The sequence below is a fragment of the Penicillium cosmopolitanum genome (genome assembly GCF_028827165.1).
Source record: "Penicillium cosmopolitanum strain IBT 29677 chromosome Unknown utg000006l:49.0-5199605.0:1.0-5204138.0, whole genome shotgun sequence".
Lineage (NCBI taxonomy): Eukaryota > Fungi > Ascomycota > Eurotiomycetes > Eurotiales > Aspergillaceae > Penicillium > Penicillium cosmopolitanum.
This window is the reverse complement of record NW_026622676.1, coordinates 2,013,010-2,034,979: the sequence shown is the minus strand read 5'-3', so window position 1 is coordinate 2,034,979 and position 21,970 is coordinate 2,013,010. Positions and strand designations below refer to the sequence as shown.

At 51.8% G+C, this 21,970-nt stretch overlaps 7 protein-coding genes across 7 annotated transcripts; 4 read left to right on the top strand and 3 right to left on the bottom strand.

Annotated features, from left to right (window-relative positions):
• Positions 1-318: 318 nt before the first annotated feature.
• N7509_005304 (exosome non-catalytic core subunit RRP4) lies at positions 319-1,605 on the top strand (the record flags this gene model as incomplete). Its single annotated transcript, XM_056629941.1, has 3 exons — positions 319-530; positions 646-1,213; positions 1,264-1,605. 3 exons carry the CDS (start codon positions 319-321, stop codon positions 1,603-1,605), a joined length of 1,122 nt encoding a protein of 373 aa, XP_056489243.1.
• Positions 1,606-2,159: 554 nt separating this feature from the next.
• N7509_005303 (IFRD domain-containing protein) lies at positions 2,160-3,805 on the top strand (the record flags this gene model as incomplete). The annotated part of the gene is made up of 2 exons (XM_056629940.1): positions 2,160-2,350; positions 2,557-3,805. The coding sequence occupies 2 exons, from the start codon at positions 2,160-2,162 to the stop codon at positions 3,803-3,805; spliced, it is 1,440 nt and encodes a 479-aa protein (XP_056489242.1).
• Positions 3,806-4,638: 833 nt separating this feature from the next.
• On the bottom strand, positions 4,639-7,579 carry N7509_005302 (oxysterol-binding protein related protein OSH3; the record flags this gene model as incomplete). The annotated part of the gene is made up of 2 exons (XM_056629939.1): positions 4,639-7,476; positions 7,544-7,579. The coding sequence occupies 2 exons, from the start codon at positions 7,577-7,579 to the stop codon at positions 4,639-4,641; spliced, it is 2,874 nt and encodes a 957-aa protein (XP_056489241.1).
• Positions 7,580-8,295: 716 nt separating this feature from the next.
• spt6 (chromatin-remodeling histone chaperone SPT6) lies at positions 8,296-12,785 on the bottom strand (the record flags this gene model as incomplete). Its single annotated transcript, XM_056629938.1, has 4 exons — positions 8,296-8,546; positions 8,617-12,274; positions 12,373-12,537; positions 12,600-12,785. The coding sequence occupies 4 exons, from the start codon at positions 12,783-12,785 to the stop codon at positions 8,296-8,298; spliced, it is 4,260 nt and encodes a 1,419-aa protein (XP_056489240.1).
• Positions 12,786-13,713: 928 nt separating this feature from the next.
• Positions 13,714-15,616, top strand: ste7 (MAP kinase kinase Ste7; the record flags this gene model as incomplete). Its single annotated transcript, XM_056629937.1, has 4 exons — positions 13,714-14,004; positions 14,082-14,239; positions 14,308-14,845; positions 14,906-15,616. 4 exons carry the CDS (start codon positions 13,714-13,716, stop codon positions 15,614-15,616), a joined length of 1,698 nt encoding a protein of 565 aa, XP_056489239.1.
• A 1,204-nt stretch (positions 15,617-16,820) lies between these two features.
• On the bottom strand, positions 16,821-19,207 carry N7509_005299 (uncharacterized protein; the record flags this gene model as incomplete). The annotated part of the gene is made up of 2 exons (XM_056629936.1): positions 16,821-17,289; positions 17,355-19,207. 2 exons carry the CDS (start codon positions 19,205-19,207, stop codon positions 16,821-16,823), a joined length of 2,322 nt encoding a protein of 773 aa, XP_056489238.1.
• A 906-nt stretch (positions 19,208-20,113) lies between these two features.
• N7509_005298 (RPAP1 family protein) lies at positions 20,114-21,926 on the top strand (the record flags this gene model as incomplete). The annotated part of the gene is made up of 3 exons (XM_056629935.1): positions 20,114-20,160; positions 20,253-20,289; positions 20,496-21,926. The coding sequence occupies 3 exons, from the start codon at positions 20,114-20,116 to the stop codon at positions 21,924-21,926; spliced, it is 1,515 nt and encodes a 504-aa protein (XP_056489237.1).
• Positions 21,927-21,970: the final 44 nt, after the last annotated feature.

Sequence of the window (21,970 nt, the reverse complement as noted above, 5' to 3'; positions counted from 1 at the left end):
CTCACTGCATTTCTCAATAAAAGGCAGTACACAATGAAGCTCTATAGTCAGCTGCTAGACCATGAATTCGTAAATTAACACTAAAATTTGAACCAAGAATGACACCCAACACTCAGCGATCCTTTGATTAAACTACAGATCAATTAAAATTATATTTCATGTACAATCTCATGCATGACTTTTGTCTTCTAAGTGGAGTAGGTGGATCAGTCACGTGAATTTAAGAAAGTCTCGGTGCGGATCTCAAGCTCCGGACTTTCTCTAAACTGCTCACCTTAAACTCCTCGACGCAGATTATTTCAAAGAATCTTGTCTGCGATGGCAATCACAATTCTCCCACCCGTGGTAGAGGACGTCGCTCCCTACCATTCCGACTCCGACTCCTCCATGTCCGGCGCAGACTCAGACTCAGACGTTGAAATGAGCGGCGTCTCACGGCCTAACAAGAAACCGCGCACAGGAAATGGGAAGATCAGTTCAGGAATTGTCACTCCTGGAGAAATTGTTACAGCTGATCCTAAATGGATGAGGTAAGTTTACTACTCTGGGGAGGTTCGCTAGCCTAGCGCGGGGTCGAAATCGAAATCGAAATCGGCCTCCCTCCCATAGTTTGAATATGATCAAAGCTAATGTAACATCTTGCAGAGGTCACGGCACATACATGAACCCTCTCTCCACCTCAATTATCGCCACAGTCGCCGGAAAAGTCCAACAAACCAATAAATTGCTCTCAGTTCACCCGCTCCGCGCTCGATATATTCCCGAAATTGGAGATTTGGTGGTGGGACGCATTGTCGAAGTGCAGTCGAAACGATGGAAGGTCGACGTCGCCGCCCCGCTACTGGCGCAGCTTCCTCTCTCCGCGATCAACCTGCCCGGCGGTATTCTGCGTCGACGAACAAGCGCCGACGAACTTCAGATTCGAACTTTTTTCAGCGAGGGTGACTTGGTGGTTGCTGAAGTACAAAGTGTGCATCAAGATGGTTCAGCCTCACTTCATACCCGATCTTTGAAATATGGAAAGCTTCGAAATGGCGTTTTCCTTGCTGTCACTGGAACGGGAGGTAGCGGGGCATCTAGCTCTAGCGTGAAGGGAGGTGTTGGACCTGGGTCTGGGTCCGGGTCCTCGGCCGCAGCGGCTTCAAGTGGCACTGGGGAGGAGTCGTTCGATCACGGCGACAAGTATGGACACATACTACCGCCAATGGTGGTGGTGAGGTGGATATTATCCTCGGCGTGAACGGATATATCTGGATCTCCAAGCATGCGGATGGAGCCGAGGCGGCCTCGTCCACTACAGAGAATGTTTCGATTACGCGCATGGAAGAGATGGTTTCAAGTTCAATTTATTCCAGCCAAAATGACGACGTTCCGCCACAGACCCGCCGGGAGATTGCGCGGTTGACACAATGTGTTCGGGTTTTGGTGCAAGGCGGCGTGCGCGTGGACGAAGACACCCTCACGGACTCCTACGAGGCCAGTTTACAGGTTGATCTGGAAGTGGGCGATGATGATGAAGAGGAGGAATATGGCCAAGAGGGCCGGGAATATCTGGAGGGGGCCAAGGCTCGGCGAATTTTGGAGCTGACGATGCAGCGGAAGTAGGTTTACGATGTACGATAGATAGTAAATACCCGACCATTCTGATGAGTTCTACTTGACCATGCCATGCTACTACCCCGTATTATTAGTATCTACCAGTATACTACCAGTATAACTATAGCTATAACTAGTATAGCTCTAGTATAACTAATGTATATCCATACTTGATCCCCGCACTGGCGGTCAGCTTTGCTTTGGGCACCCGCGATTGGGTGAGCCACGGTTCGGACGCGCATTACGCCGTTCACTTCTTCTTAGTCCTGAGGTCACCTTTCACTGGGGGAACTTTTTACTCTCGGCTTTTCCCTTTCTCTTTTCCCCCTCCTTCATTCACCCCTTGCCAGATGTTTCAACTGCAAAACGATGTGCTATTCTTCTATTTTCTTCACCTCTCGATTTCGCTTTACCATAGCTCCGTACCAATAGGATAGACCCGCTTTCTCATCCGCTTTTCACCCACATTTACCCTCGAGCTCCTCCTAGGACGCTCACCTCAGAAAGTTCCAAGTTTTCTTACTGATTCCAAACTCCTCTCCGATTCCAACAATCCTCCAATCATGCCCGATCTTCGCCGCCAGATTTTCGAGAGCGGCAAGACCGTCTCGCGCAAAGCGGCTTCGAGAGAAGCCTCGCGCACTACCTCCCGCGAAGGCTCCAAGCAAACATCTCGTCAATCTTCGAGAGCTGCAAGCAGGCAGCCTTCTGATGATGAAGATTCTGGATTTCTTTCCGACGATACTGCCATGAGGTGAGCAACTGATTCATCCCCAGTTTCTCCCCTTCTCCTTTCCTTTCCTTTCAGATTTTTTGTGCATTCAAGGAATCTACATGGTCCCACCCCAGTGGCGGGATGATGTCACCGCCGTCAGCAATGTTTTTTTCTACATTTTACTACACATTCGACGACATTCTCGAAATTGGACAAATCCAGCTGACCACAATCACCCTGACCAGCATCGGCTCACTGGATGACGAAAATCCAGAGCAAGAAAATGAAGACTGGCCCCAAGAGCTAGCCGATCGTATCCAAGAACTCCTCGAGCGCAAACGCAGCACCGTACAAGGGCGCGAAGAAGCCTTGGCAGCTTTCTGCCGCTTAACCAAATACCACTACGCCGAGGAAGAACTCCGTGGCTCAATCACCGATCTATTGAGCACATTCGCCCGAAGTGTTCGAAATGAAGCCAGTACCCGCGAGACGACAAATGCTCTCCGCGCGATCGAGTTACTAGTCATCACGTCGAGCGACGATAAGATCTACGAAAATGCAGAGCCGGTGCTGACACGCAGTATCCGCGACTCCAGTTCCGCTGTCGTTAAGGCGGCTGCAATCCATTCCCTGGGCACATGCACCATCTTCGGCGGGGCCGGCGAGGACGGTATTCTCGAACAAATGACTTTCTTACTCGATATCATTGCGTCGGATGGTCAGTCCATCGAAGCAGCCGATGATGCGGGATGTGTCATTGCAGCTCTACAAGTCTGGGGCTTCCTCGTGACTGAAATCGACGACTTCGAGAGCGAAAGCGAAGAAGCTGTCCAAATCTTCATGGACCAGCTCGACAGTGGTGACAGTGGTGTGCAAATCGCCGCCGGCGAAGCCATTGCCCTTCTTTACGAAAAGAGCTACACACCCCAAGAAGACGATGACGATGAGGATGAAGAAGACTCCGATGAGAGCGACGAACACGCTCCAGAAATCACCGGTCCCAAGCTCATCAAGCGCTACAACGCATACCACAATACCCCCGAGCTCGAACGTTCACTACAGTCCCTGGCAACAGTGCACAACAAACGTATCAGCAAACGGGACAAGAAAAATCTGCACAGCAATTTCGCCTCTATCCTGACAACTGTCGAGAACCCGCGCCGTGGACCTCGTTACAATATGGCCATTGATCAGGACACTAATCGTCACTACGGAAGTACACTCACTGTTAAAATCGGTCGTCACGGTCTTATGAGTATCGATCGTTGGTGGAAGTGGGTTCGGCTTTCGTCGCTACGCCGTATTCTGCTGGGTGGGTTTGCCGAGCACTATTTCCAGGGTAATCGGGCTGTGCTCGATAATCTCCCTGTCATGATGCGGAGTATCGGTGAGACTAGCTCCGGGACTCCCGATCGCCACAGTGCTAAGAAGGCTGCTAAAATGCGCAACTCGAGGCGCTGGACTGCGCATAATGACTCTGATGGTGATGAGTAAATGAGGCGATTATGCCAGTTCGGTTTCATTCTTACCATACGTATCCAATGTGTTTATGACCTCAAAGTTTTCTTTTCGAGTTCTTTTTTTCCTTTTTCCCTTTTCTTTGGACCTCCGAGTCTGTTTCTTTCTACTCTCTTCTCTGCACAGTGTCTCCTCCGTATAGTGACTTGAATCACGAAGTATTTTTATCGTTGCGTTCTGCTTAAGCTTTTGGCCGCTTGAGCTGGAGTTTGATGTTCAAGTTTGAAACCTTGGAAGTTGTTTATAGTGGATCAAATACGCACAATCCATCCATGACTGAATATATGAACCTAAAGCCTTGAGGTATCAGATTACTATCACACATCCACCTGTATACCTACTAGTTAGTCCATGCAACTAATAACTCCAAGGCCCTGTATAGGTACTGGTAGCACTCGAAAACATCCATGTATCTTTCCAGATACTAGTACCACTAGTAGTAGAGGCACAACTTTAGAAATGCTAGATGCAGTATAATTGACGCTACTAGTATCTCTAGAATAGAGTTCACAACTCAAAAAGGAGGGACGTCAATCGCTTCATACAACTCTATTGGACGTTCATTCCCAAAAAGTCCATCCTAACAGCTTGAAGAACTTGAAAACTTGAACTAAAGTGAACCTGGAGAACCAAAAAAGGAGATAAAAAAGGAGATAAAATGGAGAGGGGGGAATGGTATATAGTAGACAAATAAAAAAAGACCTAAAACGTCAAGTTGAAAGGAATCGAAATCGAAATCAGCCCATATACTAGAACCTAATACGCTAACACCACCACCACCCTCTCTAGTAAGAGGTCTAGTGTCTAGTCTACTTAGTCTCAAAAACAGGCACAACACTAGACCAATTCCCCTTAGCCCTCTCATCCCAATATCCATCCTTACCACCCTTAAGTCTCCAAACAACCTCCCCATCAGCATCATCACTAACCCGCGTAAACCAGCGCGGAATCCACGCTTCACCAGCATCCTCCATCTCACGACGACGAGCACGCTGACCTTCTTCCAGCTGGACCTTGACTTCCTCAGCCTTATCGAGGTCTCCTTCTTCCAACGCGCGCTGATCAGGACGCAGACGCGAGTCCGTGGGTGGGAGGTGATTTTCTTCCACGGGGGTAATTTCGTTCAAGGCCACGGCGAATGCTGTTAGACCGTAGTGTTTTGGCGCGCTGGGGACGAGGGGCCCTGCGGACCAGATTGGTTTACCGGATGGTGTTGAGCCATCGCGGGTTAGAGATAGTGCTGTTGGCCAGGAACCCGTTAGACCCAGGGAGAGTGGTTTGTTGTAGGAGTCCACGGCTCGGGTGGAGACTTCTTCACTGCGGCCGGAGAACATGCCGCCAGCTTTGAAGGTGGTTATTGTTCGTTGGCCGGTGGTTTCGTTTGCGACTGTTAGTTCGCCGACTGGTTCGACGTATTTCTCGCCCGCGATGATGTTGCGTAGGAAGGATGTTGCTACTATCCAGCTAAATCGCTCGCCTGTAGCGTGGAGGGTTATGCGCACTCGGCCTTCTGTTGTGATTTCTGCAGACTTGCCCCAGAACTTTTGGCTTGGCATGGGTGATTGGGAGAGGCTCCATTCGCGACTGTCGGCTTGGTAGGCTAGTTGGACTGGGCGGTGGGAGACCTTTTCGGCGATGAAGCGGAAGCCTTGGTCTTCGCGGACGAGTTCGTAGGTTTCGCCGAGCATGGGGTTGAAAGGTTTGCGGATAGATCTTTCTCGGACTCGGTTGCTGGATAGAGAGGATAGAGCGAACGCTGTGACGTACATCAATCGTTCGGTGCTATCGGAGATCTGTGCAGCTTTATCCAGCATCGATGAGTATTCGACAATCTCGGCTGCGCGCTGCAGCAGGGAAAGAGGCTCGTTGGCGGAAACTGGCATGGATATCGTGGATAGATCTTTGCCAACGTTCTTGCGCAGGAATCCGATCAGACTCGGGGGTAGGACTGTTGGGGCTAAGATGTTTTGACGACGACGGATGGCATCCAACGGAAGGGGAGACAGTGATTTGGGCTTGACTGGGAACAATGGAGCGGCATTGGTGCTATCCTGAGGAGCTGTCGATTCGTCGTCCTCGTCACTATCTGAGGGAGCATCATCGACTTGCTCGGTAGCGGTGTCCGGTCGTTCTCCATCTTCTTCTTCATCACTGTCGTGGATTGTAAGGAGCGGGGAATTGACACCTCCATCATTAGCATCGAAGAATTCCAAGTCCTCAGACTCCATACTGCGACGAGGGGCCATCGAGACCGTCGAGCGGGGTGGGTGTCGACGGTATCTGCTCTCAGAGAGAAGTGTAGAGAACTCCGTAACAACATTATCCAAATCACGCAGAACAGCCATCAGATGGTCGTGAATCTCATCCATTCCATCAGCATGACTGGCAATACTGGCAGGCTTGCCGGTAGGCACGACCAGCTGAGAAGAACTCGAATTTGTCTGCTCCGGTCCGGGTGGACGCTTACCACTAGCATTGGAAGTTCCACTGGTCTTGCGCTTCCAGAAAGGCCGTTTCGGATCACGGTCACTACTGGGAGTTTCACTCGTAGATGCCGGTTGAGGGCTTGGGGATCGACCACGAGAACGTTCCGAAGCAGCGGGCGCTGGAGTCGTCAGATACTTGGGATCGGTATCTCTAGCAAGGCGACGCACTGCATCACGCGAGCCAGATACTTTGCCAACAAGGCTTTCCACCCGAGTCCATTCTTGCTCCTCCGCCGGAGATGGTTGATCGGGGAGAGATATGCGCAGTTGAGGAGGAGGTCCGCCAAGATGAGAAACTCCATTCCCTTTAGGTGTTTCCGGGGCAGAAGCCTTCTCCAAAGCTCCTTTCCAAGAGACAAAGTCTTGGTCATTGCTGGCGCGGAGATGCCAGATCTCCGTTCCGGAGTCAATGGAGATCTCACGGGACTTGTCGTTTGTCGCCACGGCCGCCAATGAAAGTGGGATGGCGCCTCGTAATGCTGACGAATTCGGATCATGGTAGTATGACAGAGTGCATGATGTAAAGTCCAAAGAGAAAAACCGACGTGCCCAGCCCTGGTGTCGCTTACGCCGGCGCTTTTGCAGTTGACCAGTGTGTACGGTTGAGGTGGAGGTAAATGCGGTCTGCGCGCTCAGGGTCGAGCGGCTGTTCCCACGGCGGCGTGTCTTGGGCTGCGACAGAGATTCAGTCGAGCCACTGGTCGCCGCGCGACCGATCGAAGGTGGTGCGGAACCATGCGGTTGTAGACCGGTCGGATAGGTCAGGAGAACGAGGGTGACGGTCTTGGAGATTTGTTTGGAGAAGGTGTTGTCGAAGACCAGCGCGTAGTTCCCAGCCTCATTCGTAGGCACATCGTATGTCCCTTGAGAAATCTTGTCGGCCTCGCACTTTCCAATCCATTTGATAGACTTGAGGCCGATGCCTGTAAGCTTGTCGATGACGGTGGATTGTTGATTGCGGGACCCGGAGTTCGCGGTTGCGGTTGCGGGGAGGTTCTCGTTGGAATCGGTGCTGTGGGAGTCGGAGGGGAGGTGAGAGCCGAGAGAGCTTGACTGGCCGGGATGCTTGAAGATGCCAAAGTTGACCGACTTCTTATGTGGTTGAATACTCCATGAGACGGTGTGGCCGGCGCCCACGTTGACCCAGCGCACGAAATAGGACTGTGGGAAACCAGGCTGATTAGCATGACCAGGGAAGCAATGGGGAACCAGAATCAGTATAACTCACTTTGCTATGGATCTCCAGCTCTTCCATTGCGGCCATGGTGCCCAGAGTCAAAGTTGGTTGCAGGAACAGGAAAGAGTATGTTGAGGTGTCAGCCTTATGACGACGAGAGCCGTCGCGGTCCGGTGGAGTTGCGGCTGAAGGGGGGGCGAAAGAGACAATGCAGGACAAGAAAAACACAGTTGCTCAAGTCTTTCTCATTTGTCTTTGATCGCAAAGAAACAAAAACAAAAAAAAAAAAAACAATTCGTGAAATCCGGGGGGAATACGATAACTCCCCTTTTGGCGGGGCAAAAGACCAACTCAAATGCAAATCACCCGAGGCCGAGGAATCACACTTTACACTTCACATGGATCCCTTGGATCCCTGGCGATGTCATTGCCCGCTGCCTAGGCTGGGCATGTTTTCCAAGGTTGGCACTGGAATTTGGGAAATGGTAAATGGTAAATTAGGGAATTGACACTCCTTCGATCCACCTTGTTTTCTACTGCACATCAGGCTAATGCTGGAAATTTGTATCCATTGTAACTCGAAGAATAGTTACACAATGCCCATATTCCCCCAACGGCCAACAGGTGTATCAAATTAAAATAAAAAAAAGGCAAAGATAAAGAAGAATCGATCGGCACAAGGAACTCAAATGCAATGCCCAGATTTTGTTTTTTGATCCGCTTTTCCTTGGATGAATGAATGAAGAAAGTTGCCAAAAAAAAGGAAAACGTAGATAGTACACTATACAGACGAGCATCTGCGCTCACCTCCTGACCCGACTCTGCATGTTGCTAAACATCAACTTGAAGCCATTGCAGAGGGCTTGCATGTCGGGGTAGGGATTCTTCTGAAGCTCGTAACCCTGAGGAATCACCTTGACTAGCCAGTTCTGGAGTCGTGAGTTTTCACCTGCCTTGAAGCAAAGGTAGAAGTAGCCGGGGTATTTGGGGTTGGTGCAGAATGCATAGGCGGAACGACGCGGGTTAGCCTTGGTGTAAGTCTCAAGCCATTGGTCTGTCGAATGGGTTAGTTCAAGATTCTCCCTGCGGATGGGTAGTATAGTTGGAATAGAATGGAATCATACCGGTCTCGGCCTTGCTGCCATCTTGGAATTTCTCATTCAGCGTCATCTCCTCGACCTTGCGGGCCATCGCCTTGACGTGGTTGACGATCAGGTCGTCAAGATCACTGTAGGTATATTTGCCTCCAACCTTCAGAACACGACCCACGGAGAACTCATTCTCCTTATCCAACTCCAGTACGTCAATATGTTGATAGACACCGTGTGCCACCTTCCATGTAACAGCAAGGTGGTCGTGGCCACGGGAAGATGGCCGAATAATGACTTCGCCACGAGCGCGAGAGCCCAAGTACTCCTCTGCTTGGGTGGAGTTGAATGGGTGGAAGAGAGGATGCTTGATCACACGCATGGCTTGTCCACCCTGCTGTGTCTTCTCTTGCATAGCCTCCTTGTCGGCACGTTCCTGCTGATCATCCCAATCGCCGTAGCCGCGGTCCGGGTTGCGGTAAGAGGGATGGCTGACTTGATCTTCATGCAGGGACACATTGCAGGTGAACGCCTTGCGGTTAAGGAACAAGATCTTAGCCGGAACTGTTTGATGCGGCGCATAGGCGTTGCGCACTGGAAGATCGTGGGGCACGCCGAGTTCGGTCTCTGCGACCAGCGCATCGACTCCACAGTCTAGTTTGGCATCAATGTGATCTTCGAAGACCCGCTTGATCGCAATAGGAACCACCATGCCAGCGTGTAGCGATTCTGGCGTCTCGCCTGTGAGCATGGTAAAGATGTCGTCGCTGCTGAGGAAGACAAATTGTTTGCGCAGCTCCTCATATGGTTGTTGCAACTCTGCACGGATGGTTTCAAGAGTTGCACGCTTCCGCTGGTTGAGGTTCTTCTCAAGCTGCTCCGCATACTCCTCCAGAATCAAGTCGTTGACGCGATCCTGTTGCTCGTCGCGGAACAGCTTCCGAACAATGGCACCAGTGCCGTTCTCGTCAGTCTCGGCCTTGATATCTTCCTCATCCAGCTCCAAAGCATCGGCCGCCATCTTGCGCGCGATATCGTAGTCTTCGGGATGCACACGGGTGTTGTCAAGAGGGTCGGCGTCCGGATCGGCATTTTCATAGTCAATGAACACAAAGCTAGCGCAGTTGTTCCATACCTTGATACCCATCGCCGGGTACTGGATGTTTTCACCGACACCCAACAGGTCCATTCGGTTGTTCACGTTGCCTCCGTTCATGTTGACAACCTTGAGAAGATGGGCTGCCTTACGGGGCCCAAGTCCACATACATAAGGTAGAAGATTGGCGCTTGCTGTGTCGTGAACGGCCTCATTAAGGTCCACTCCCACCAAGTTGACCATGTCAACTAGAGCTGTCTCCAGCTGCTTGAGCAGCAGCTCTTCTGTCACCAACTGCTGACCAGGCTTGAATTGGATAGACACAATGTCGCGACCGAGTGAGGCATACTCCTTCAGGGGGGATTGCAGATATCGGGCCAAAGCGACACAGTAATGTGTTAATGGTCCGAATCCTGGGTTATCTTGGCGGGCTCTTGGGCTTTGGTGGTAAAGACGAGCGACCTCATCATTGACAATAACCACCTCCAAAGGATCACTGATCTCTTCATCGCGGTCATCTGTGTAAAATGCACCACGGATATCCTTCAACTCAACGAGCTCAGACAGAAGCTTGTAGAGACGGCGAGTCTCCGGTGTCATACCAGACACTCCGATAACATCTGGCTTTCGTCTTTCCACCAAATCCAAAAACGCCGCCACATCCGCGCCGTCATTGACACCACGACTTTGGTCGCCAACCGATAAGTCTGAGAACTTTCCATTTTCTAGCACACGACCATCTTCCTCGATGTAGGCCCAGTGGATAGGATCTCTACCCACAACACCGCTTCCGCAGGAGAGTGCAATGATCCGTGGAACTGTGCCCAGAACCATACCCTTGGGCTTATAAGGAGCTTGGTCCAATCGTTGAGAGAATGCTTCACGGCACTCTCTGGCAACATGGTTCTCACACTCTTGACGGATGTTTTCTTTAACACTGCGGTTGATAAGGCGCTCCAGTTTGACCAAGGCCATATCCAACACTTCGCGGCGGAGGCGGTTCCACGCATCGGCAACTTCTGAGTAGTTGTCAGATTCGATGTCTGTGTAGAGTCTCTGGCGGAACTGATTGAAGTTCTCGAAGCGCACACGAACTTCCACAAGGCCTTCCTCCTCAGCCTTCAGCATGCGCAAGAACATTTCCGGTTGACGAGCAATATCACTGAGTTGCTGGTTCCGCAAATATTTGAATTCGTAGTAAGGATGCTGTTCGTCAATTCGGCGCAGACCCTTCTCTGTGCGGAAACAATCAACCACACCGTTCATGTAATATGCTTGTCGAATGACCTTGCGCATTTTAGCGCTGCAAGAGATTTCCTCAGCAAGCATAGATTTGGCGGCTTTCAGAACATGAGAGCCGTTTGTGAAATTGGTATCCACAAATTGATCGGCCAGCTCGTCTGGGCCCTCGGTGGGATCTTCTGTGTATTGGCGACGACCCTCTTTGGAGGCGTTTTGTGCAAAGGCGTCGGCAGTGATGCCAAAGGCACGCACCAACCCATATGCCTTGCCATTCCGAACTCGTTCAAAAATGGATTTGCCGGTCGTTTTGCGTCGTTGGGTTTCGCCGTTGCTTTCGCCATTCACGGCTGATGCGTCATGAATTTGAGAGGCATATTGGAAATGCATATACTCTTGCACGTCCTGCAGCTCCTCGACGGTGGTCGCCGAAACCGAAAGATCTTCCACGATGCTGTCGCTAACATTGAAAAGTCTTTGCAGATTTTCATAGGTCTTTTGGATTGTGGATCGTCTGTCGATGAACGAGCGGAACTTGAGGTCGTATTCGAAGATGTCCCATAAGTCTGTCATGTTCAAGAGCTTTTCAGCACGAACATGGTATTGTGCCGACTCATCCGCAGGATCTTCTCCATTCAGAGTCTCCTTCACAGCGTGGATCATGTAATCCTTCCGGTGTTGGAAAATGAACGGAACTTCATAGTCATCTGTAATCAAGAATTCGAGCATCTTGGCCACGGATCGTTGGAAGGGCTCACGCAGTTCCGGGTCCATGCGTTTCTTGAGCAGCATCAAATTCGAGATCCAGACTGCTTCCTCTCTGAACTGGTCCTCCGAGAGCACCACATGGCGGTATGGCTTGCGTGAAATTTGATGGCGTTCGGGCTCGTCCAGCAGACGGATCTCGTTGTCTTCCTCCGTCAACATTCTTTCCGCTAGCTCCGAAGGTTCGAAAACATCGGTCATATTGATCTTTCGCGACTCGGTGACCTTATCCTCCTCCTCTTGTTCTTCGATATCGAGGGCGAATCTGTATTCTGTGCCATCGCCAAATGCAGCACGAAGGTCCTCCAGGGCGTTTTCGTCTAGACCGGCACCTTCGGTAGCACCGAGGCCAGGGACATGTGCTCTGGATGGAGGCGCAACTTCCAGATCATCTCGTTCACGCTGACCTTCCTCGTCCGAAAATGTGTCCTCTTCAATAAAGTCGTCAAACTCGTCGTGCCCGCCACGACGGGGGCCAGCATGTTTGTAAGGCTCCGGTTCCTCCTCATCATCCGAATTGAAGATGGCATCAACGCCTTGGGATGGTTGGTGGCTATCGCGGTCTTTTCTGCGTTTGAGACGTTTGAATTTATTCTGTTGATCGGTAGACAATGGCCATGTCAGTAAATGTACCACGGCACACCTCGAGGGTTTCTCAAAGACGCATAGTGAATTGTCAAACAAGCGCATACCTCAGAAGGTTGACCACGGCTCAGCCCAGGTACATGTTCGCCAATCAACTCCAGATCATCCTCGTCGAGATGTTCCTCTTCCCGAGGGCGTGATCGCTTGCCCCTGTGGTGACGGCGGCGGTCTTCGATCTCTTCATCCTCGTCGACGATGAAACCTTCACGAACCTATCGCATGAATTGATTGTTAGCGCGCATGGATCTTTCCTGGGGTTCGAGCTCCAACTCACGGCGCGAGCGGCCTCTTCGTCATCGTCCTCTTCTTCATCTTCCTCGCTCGAGTCATTGTAGTGGTTCACGGTCCCGGCGCCCTCACGGACCTCGCCTTCATCGCCTTCGTAATGTTCAGCGACATCCGCATCATTCTCGTCATCATCCCTCATGGCCTCGCCATCGACCAAGTCGCGGAGACTCATGGTGGCTGGTCGGTAGCGATCCTTATTCCTAGTGGAAAGTGAACAAGGACCAAAAGTTTGAAGATGGAGAAGACGATAGCGCAGATCCGGCACCCGGTAGTGCCCGATTCAGAAAGGCGAAGGAATGGGGGTGGGTTGGAGGGAATTGAAAGAGAAAGTGAGAGCAGAGCAGAGCAGAGCGCGCGAAGGCAGGGAAACCTACGACTGGCCGGTACTTGTGGCTAGTGCAGAGTGGCTGATACCTCTCCTAATGTGGTTAGTCCCAGTTATGTCAGCATTGGCGCCACACCCTTCTTTCCAGATCACGTGCTGGGCATTCACCCAAGGCAGACCCAAACGGTGCCTGAATCTGACTGCATTGCATGGTCGAGTCGGATCCTGCATTGTTGATTTCCTATGCAGTACTGTTCCTGGCTAGCTGCCCTTTGGTACCTTATCTGTTAATATTATTTGCTTTATATTGAATATTTTTGGTGAATGTCTTCAACCCCAAATCCACTCTTTCACAAAGAGGGATTTTCCTTCCGAGGAACAGCTCCTATGGGGTAAAGACCAGTGGAGAAGCAGGGAACACCTGTGTTTCAAGTAACAGTAAAGTCTTCAACGTAGGAAAGACATATTAGCAAAGTCCACCGCCCCCCTGTGATCCTGCACATCCCTCTTTCCTGACTATTTTTGGCGCCAGCTGCCCATCCTCTCGGTGTTGTTGGTCCAGTCGATGCGCCCGCAAGGCCCAATCAGCGCCGCCAAGCACACATCTTAAGGTGATATCGGGTTCCCCGCCGCTAGTTCGCGCTTCTGCTTCTGCTTCTCCCTCTCCCATCAGCGCGGTCGGTCTTGCGCTGAGCCGACTTCTCTCTCTCCCCTTTCTCCCCCACCTTCTTTGTCGACCCCTCGACTTGTCATTATCTCTCCCGTTCAAACAGCCATGGCCGACCAGTTCAAGGCACGGACGTTGAAACGCAAGAACGTCAAAGGTCTTGCCCTCAATGCGACCCCCAAGCCCGCCGCCGCGAATGCCTCTGATGGCGATGCCCAAGTTCCCGGGGCGGTCGGTAACTCAGAGGGCACTCGTACAGATACCCTGGAAATTGGCCTGGAGTTCCGACTCGATCTCCGCAGTGAGGACTTGGTGACGTTGAAAGAACTGGGAGCCGGTAATGGAGGCACAGTCTCCAAGGTGATGCACGCATCGACCAAGGTTATCATGGCCCGAAAGGTGAGTGTTTTGGATCGTGTTTTCTTTTCCATTGTCAATTCGTCCAAGTCCAAGCTAAATAATTGCTCGTCTACCAGATCATCCGAGTCGATGCCAAAGAAAACGTGCGAAAACAGATTCTCCGAGAACTTCGAGTGGGACACGACTGCAATTCCAACAATATTGTGACATTCTACGGTGCCTTCCAGAACGAGGCCCGAGACATCGTCCTGTGTATGGAATATATGGACTGCGGGTAAGTTTCTAGGCGGGGAGCCTGTCCCGTTGATGACCCCTCCTGGTGGCTAACGTTGTGGCACGCAGATCTCTTGACCATATCTCAAAGAACTTCGGTCCCGTTCGAGTTGACGTGCTGGGCAAAATTACAGAATCTGTTCTTGCTGGTCTGGTCTATCTGTATGAAGTTCACCGTATCATGCATCGCGATATCAAACCTTCCAACATCCTAGTCAACTCCCGCGGAAACATCAAGCTGTGTGATTTTGGTGTAGCTACGGAAACCGTCAACTCTATCGCCGATACCTTTGTTGGAACGTCGACCTACATGGCCCCGGAGCGTATTCAGGGAGGCGCCTATACCGTCCGCTCAGATGTGTGGAGTGTTGGTTTGACCGTCATGGAACTGGCCGTTGGACGATTCCCATTTGATACTTCGGAATCTGCGGCCGGAGACCGAGCCAGTGCCGGCCCAATGGGTATTTTGGATCTGCTTCAGCAAATCGTTCACGAGACTGCTCCTAAGCTGCCCAAGAGTGATGCTTTCCCGCCCATCCTGCATGACTTTGTTGGCAAGTGTCTACTGAAGAAGTCTGAGGAGCGCCCAACTCCACGGGAGCTTTATGTACGTTGAGATTGCACCTAGACCTTTGGGTATCACCGTGACTAACGCTTTCAAATATAGGACAAGGATGCTTTCCTACAAGCAGCAAAGCGTACCCCAGTCGACCTGCAAGAATGGGCCATCAGTATGATGGAACGTCACAACCGCAAGTCCTACTTACAGCCCCCTGCGCCGAAGTCTCTCAAGGACACTCAAACTTCCACTCCGACAACTTCATCTACTGTCCCTACACCACCAGCAGCAGCACCCCCAGCCCCTGCACCAATCCCGGCACCAATCTCCAAGCCTCCTCCCCCACCCATCAGCAAGACAGTCCGCCCCCCACAGCCACAGCAATCGCCCTACCAACAACAGCCTTCCTCGGGTGAAATCCCACTCAACATCGGCAACGAGTTCCCCATGCCAAACCGCTACTACGGCCACCAGCCTCAAAGCTACTCGTCCCGCACCAACTCCGCAAAGTCTCCACCACCACCATCATTGGAGCACCTGTCCCTGGAAACAAAAGACGACAGCGATCACCGATCCCGCCGCCCCAGCCGCCAGCATCTAGGCGATCCCGTCTCAGCCGTCGACGCACCTTCGCGACCCTTCATGAGCCCGCGCTCCGCAAGCTCCCACAACACCAAGTCTCGCACAAACTTGAACCCAGCTACATTGCCCATCCGCGCGACTCCCCCGCCAACCGGTCCGCCTCCACCCCCACCAGTCTCCGCGGGTGGAAACTATCGTGGATACCCTGGGTATGGTATGCCAGGTGCAACATCCTGAGTACCGAGTACCTTTGAAACGCGGAACAAACAACGAAAAAATAAAGACAAAAAATACCGACACGAGTCAGGGATGCCGATATGCCATGTTTGAAATGATTTCTCGCGAAGTCTGGCCATCTCAGATGCTTTTTGCATATGCATGAATATGATATTCTCACTGCGCCTTCGAGCTGCATTAGCCCACATCGAACCCATTTCTTCTACCACCTACTTTCTTTGCCTTGTCTTGCCTTTTCTTGTCAACTTCGTCTTGGATACCTTGTGAGGGCAATTGAATTTATCCCAACCCTACCTCAATCGGATTCGGAATCAAGGCGAAGCGGAGCTGAAGGCAAGCACACTGTTTCATCCAATTCATCCATTCACTTCCCCAACCGACTTCATTTTCTTTTCTTTTCATCTCATTTCATGTCTGTTTGGTTCTTTCTTCCCCTCATCCTGCCTTCTCTTCTTTTATCTTCCATTCTATTCCCCCCCACTTTATTTCTGGACATCCCTCTTTTTTTGCCTCCGGCTCTGGTTCCCCTTCGCTTCCTTCTCAATGACCTTCCCTTCATCCTGGCAACGACCGACCAAATGACGACGGACGATCTTGGACTTGTGATTTGTTTCCTTCTCCCTGCATGATACGGCGTACATATGTGCAAGCTCTGATCTGATGATATTTCAATTTCATATTAAATCTGATTATTTTATTTCTTCAAAGTATGAGTATGAGTATGAGTATATGGTACCGTGGCGATTTCCCTATTGAGTACTAGTCTACTAGATACTAGTAGAAGTTTTACATCAGAATGCAGCCTAAGGGTCCACTAATACCATTCAAGTTCTTTCATAGACGCGATGTCAATGCATTCATGTCCCACGAACAGGGATCAAAACCATAACCATAAATAAAAAACATTTAAAAAATGTACGAGTATAGATACAGATTCACACGCAAACAGCAAAACAAGGCTCTGGAACGAAACGAAGACAATAAAAAAAAGCAGCAGCAAGCAAGCAAACAGCAAGTCTGAGATCAGTCACGAGAAAAACAACGTACAACCATTCTTTCCATACCGACACCTACACCGACACCGAAATGAAGTGCAAAACACACAGAGTCACATAAGAATAAACTCCATAAGTATAGAAAGCAAGAGGAGGAGGAAAACGAAATCTTCAAACATCACAGAAAAAGCAAAACAATCTGTCTATTGTCATGACAAGCTCGGACCAGCAAGCGGGCTAGGACCCGGCGTAGGGGCGAGATTAGAATTGTGGTTAGGAGTCAAGTTCGGCGGAGCAGGCGCAAGATCCATCATCGACATCACTGATGGAGTATTATTATTATGGGCAGGCGTGGAAGGCGTTGACGCGGACAATTTCCCACCACGGGTACTTGAGCTTCCGCCACGACCAGACCCGCCTCCACGACCACCGCGGCCTTCATGGGCCGCCGATGCCGTGGTGCCATTTCGTTCGCCGTGTTTTTCAGCATCGGCTTTTTTGGACCCGCGTGGTCGGCGTGAGGTACCGCCTCTTGAACCGGGACCGCGTAGGGGTAGGCCTGTGTCTTGGGATATGGGGACCGCTGCAGCGATGGGGACATGGGGGTGTGAAGCCAAGGCTCTACCTCGGCCTGTGCCTCGTCCACGACCACGACCGCGTTTGATTGTTCCGTCGGCACTGTTTGGTTGGTTAGTATGTGGTTGTGGTTCAGGTGGGAAACCAAAGAAAAGAAGAAAACTAACCGTTCCACTTGCACTTTATCACCCTCTGGCACGAGTGGGCCACTGTACACGAAGAATCCGTCTTTACTCGCAGCGGCTTGTTCCTGCCAAGCCATCTCACTGTCGTCAACGAAAGGGTCGTCTCGATCGTACTCCTCCACCTTCTTCCGCCGCCTCTTCTTGCCATCACTGGCTTCAGAGGGCGCACCATTGGTCCCGGTTCCTGCTCCTCCCATGGTAATATCTCCATCCATATCACTATCGCGATCTACATCGAGACTCAGATCTTCCTCGGCGCTCTCTCCGGCAGATTTGCCCTTGTCGTTGCGCTCGAGAGCAGCACCCGCCGCAGCAACACGGGCAAGACGCTCTTTGTGCGCAGCCAGGCGAGGATGCAAAGCTGCGAATCCATATTGCTCCTCTGCTAATTGCGCAAAGTTGACGATATGATTGCCCTTTTGGAGGGGAACGTGAACAATGATGTTTGGCGTACTGCGCGCATCCGGTGACTTGGAATCGTCTGCGCCGCCAAATAAGGCAGTGGTGATCAGTCCGGATCCTTGAGGAAGTGGAGGGGCTTCCTTGGTTGCGCGGCCCGGCTTTGGTGATGGGGCCTTGGAAGAGGGCGCGGTAGCGGTACCCTTCTCTTTCTTTGCGCTTGATGCGACTTGCTCCTTCGAGTCAATATCCATGGCATCTGAGGATTGTTGTGATTTCTGCGGGGTAGATGCTTGCACCGGGGGTTCGGGTTGTCGAGGGGGTTGCAGCGCTGGCGGGGAGAGCTCCAACTGGGGAGGTTGGGACAGCGATGGACGTTGACCTGAAGCTGTATATGATGCATGGTAATTGGATGGTATTGACTGGGACACGGGAGCTGGACCGTTTGACGGTGACGATATAGGCATTGGTGATGGAGCTAAGGAAGGATGAGAGGGTGCAGGAGCCACAGAAGGCGGCGCCGGGGAGGAAACGGTCGAGACATGTCCAGAGGTAGATCGAGTAAGTTGTGGATAGGACGGTTGTGAGCTTTGGGTAGGTGGGTCGATGATACTCGAAATCGCCGGCGAGGCACTGGCACGATAGTTATTTTGGGGCGAAACGGTATGTGTTGGAGGGCTATAAGCTGGCGCGGGAGAAGCGGTGCCGAAAGCTGAACGAATCGGGTCAAAGTTCTGACCACTGGTTCGAGGTGGTGGCTGCGTTTGCTGAGGAGGAGGGGGTTGTGAATGAGGCCGAGGCGGATACGATTGGTGAATGTTATAAGCAGGGCCAGATGGTGGTGGGTGTGGACTTGGGGAGTATGTTGGCGTTGGGGCGGGGGCAGCGGGGGGAGCAGTCGCAGGCGCAGACACCGCGGGTGTTGGCGTGGCTGCGGGTGCGGGTGAGGGAGCGGGTGCAGGTGCAGCTACTGGTACAGGTACAGGTGTAGGAGCTTGAGACGGTGCGGGAATTGGAGTTGGAGCTGGAGTGGAAATTGATGGAGTGGAAACAGGTGCAGGTTGAGGGGAGGGAGCAGCAGCAGCCTTCTGTGATGGGGTCTGGGGGTTTGCAGTGGAAGTAGCTGCACCAGCTGCACCAGCCCCCGTGCCTTCATCCGGTTGCTCCAATTTCGCCTTCTTGCGCGCTGCCGCGGTGGTCGTGGACTTTTCGCGTGGACGACGAGGGGCGCGAGTAGGCTTTTCTTTTTCCTTTGTTTCCTTTTCCTTTTCCTTTTTGGTCTTTGTATCCGGGGTGTTGGCTGTCTCTTCATCCTTCTTTCGACGCGACCGCCTAGTGGTGGAGGCACGTCGGGTGTTCAGCCCTTCGGCCTTGGTGTCTTCGACGGGCGGGGCTTCTTCTTTCGGGACACCCGTCCCAGGAGTTTCCGTGGCCATGGCTGTGGAAAATGACGAATTGGCGTAAAATCACTGATGGTGAAAGGTGAATAAATGATAGAGAGGATGGTGTTGAACGTTGAAGGTGGAGATGGATGTTGGACGTGGTGGATTCAGGTCGACACGGTCGGGGCGAGGTGTAGAGAAATTGGGGGGGGAATAAGGTGGGAGGTGGATGAATGGGTGTGGGAATGGAACACCAGATTGGATGAATAAAACCACAAATGTTTGGGGGGGAGAAGATAGTGTCGGGGAATTAGATTAATGAAACAAGAACATCAAAACTGATGGTGGTGGTGGATAGGAAAGAAGAGAAAAGGACATCAGAGAAGAAAGAAGGGAAGAAAAGAAAGAGGAGAGGGATAAGAGAAGAAAAGAGAAAGAAAAGGGCGGGAAAGGGCGAAAAGGAAAAAAAAGGGTAGGAAAGGGGAAAAGCGATCAAGGAGCAGTTTGGATGTGCTCGAATTTACAGTTAACCAGGGCACACGCGCTTGGGAAAAAGAGTATCTAAGCGTGGTATCAAATAGTTCCGATGGTAGCTAGTTTCGAGTTCATAGTGAGAGATCTCTGACCACATGAAACCTATACTTTCAAGTAATATTCAACTCTTCATGAAGTCATTCGATGCAATTCCTCTCTTCGATAGGCGCGGATCTGGCGTTAGTGGAGGTGGTCCATCATTTTCCCGCGTATACTTCGGCTCCGCAACCCTCTTAGGTCTAGACGCCTGTTGCGTCGATGATCCCAGTACGAGATCTGGGGACCCGACCTTCCAGTATACTTTCAACGGGGTCCTCCTGGATCGGGATTTTCTCTCTTCCGATTTGGACATTACTGTGGTTGCTGCGTGACTCTATCTAGTCTTAGAACTGGAGATCGATCGCATCTGCAGTATAATCGGATAAGATGTTGGGCATCAACAAGCGTGAGAAGTATAGGGATGGTGACGATGGGTGAGAAGGCGAGGCAGAGAAAAGAGGGGGATCTATTGAATACCAATTGAGTCCCCGGTTAACACAAATATCATTTGTTACTGTCTGTGTAGATCCCTAGTGAATAATACGCAGGACTTGGTCAAGCTGGTGAACTCCCCAGACTTGCAATGGTTACGCAGGGTTCCTTTTTGAGCCTAGCATATCCGTCGCCAGAGCTAACCCGTTCTGGTTAGCGTCATGCATGCATACCCCAATTTTAGTTTATGGAAGGGTTGAGCCGCAGGCCCCGCCCTGACATAACATAACTTCTTTTTTTTCCTCTTTGCATCCCATCATGGCTTTCCCCCGGCGAGCGTTTCGCTCTCGACCTCGAGGGCGATATCAATATCCCTTCCAACCCTCCTGCCTCGCCATTTGACTTGATCGGTGAAATCCGCGAGAGAGCTCCCACCACCGCCACCCCGCCCGCACCGACGCCCACCGCTTCTTCGACTGGGTTCCCCGCCCACCGTCGCCGCAACAAACCCTCGTCGTTCAAGCAGCGACGTGCTGAGCAAGCCACCCCTACTGTTCCTCCGAAAGAAGATCTTGCAAAATCTACCCCGCCCACTATACAGGATGACAAGAAGTCCATCGGGGAGGAAAACACCCGCCATCTGGCGTCCATGTCAGAGGCGCAGATCGAGAAAGAGCGGGAAGAGCTGATGGCATCGCTGGACCCTGGACTCCTAGAACGTTTCTTGCGTCGTGCAAAGATCGACGAAGATGAAAAGACTAGCGACAGCACTCCTTCATCAACCCCCGCAAAGCCGGAAGAAGCGAAGGACGAGAAAGAATTACCCTCCCAATCCAAGAAATCGGTCTCCTTCGATATCCCACCCACGGCCAAGGAAGCAACACCCAAGAAACCACCAACCACCAACCCCATACCTGCCTCTACCCAGTCTACACCGAAGCCGCCACCAGGGCACGACGACCTCCCCCCAACCAACGTTCCAAAGGACCTCCACCCGGCCTCAGAGTATCCTAACATGGACCCATCAACCATCGAACGCTTCCACTTCCCCCAACCAACACAACCAATGCCAACACTCGACCCATCATCGCCCAATTTCCTCGAAGATTTAAAAACCCACTACTTCCCCGAAATCACCCACGACCCCTCATCCCTCTCCTGGCTCCAACCCCCCTCATCCTCAGAAGAAGATCCCGATTCCACATCCGCCTACCACCCCGCCAGCAATGCCATCTCAATGGCCCCCTCCGCAATCCGCTTCTCGCTCCGCGGAACCATCCTCGCGCCGGAAACGTCCCTCTCCCTCCCGACAAACCTGGGCCTGCATCACCACGGTGACGACCCGCAAGCTGCGGGCTACACGATTCCCGAGCTGGCGATTCTATCACGTTCGACTTTCCCTGCGCAGCGGTGTGTTGCGTGGCAAGTTCTTGGTCGGATTTTGTATAGGCTGGGTAAAGCTGAGTTTGGAGAACGGGGTGGACAGTTATCTGAGGGGTTGTGGTTCTGTATTGAGAAAGAGGGTGTTGTTGCGGGGATGTTGACTGAGGCGGATGGTGGGGCGGACTCGAGCTCGAAGTTGGGTAAAATTAAGACTGATGATGGGGGAAAGAAGGATGGAGAAAATGATGCTGGTCCGCCAGTTGCGTCGGGTATTGGACGACATGCTAGTGCGACTGCTTGGGCTGTTGAGGGTGTTTGGTTGTGGCAAAAGGGTGGTGCTGGTGACAGGGGTTTGTTGAGAGAGGGTCAACATCGATCGACGTGATTGTGTTACTAGTAACCCTGGGGCCTCTTGGGATTTTGTGCGTC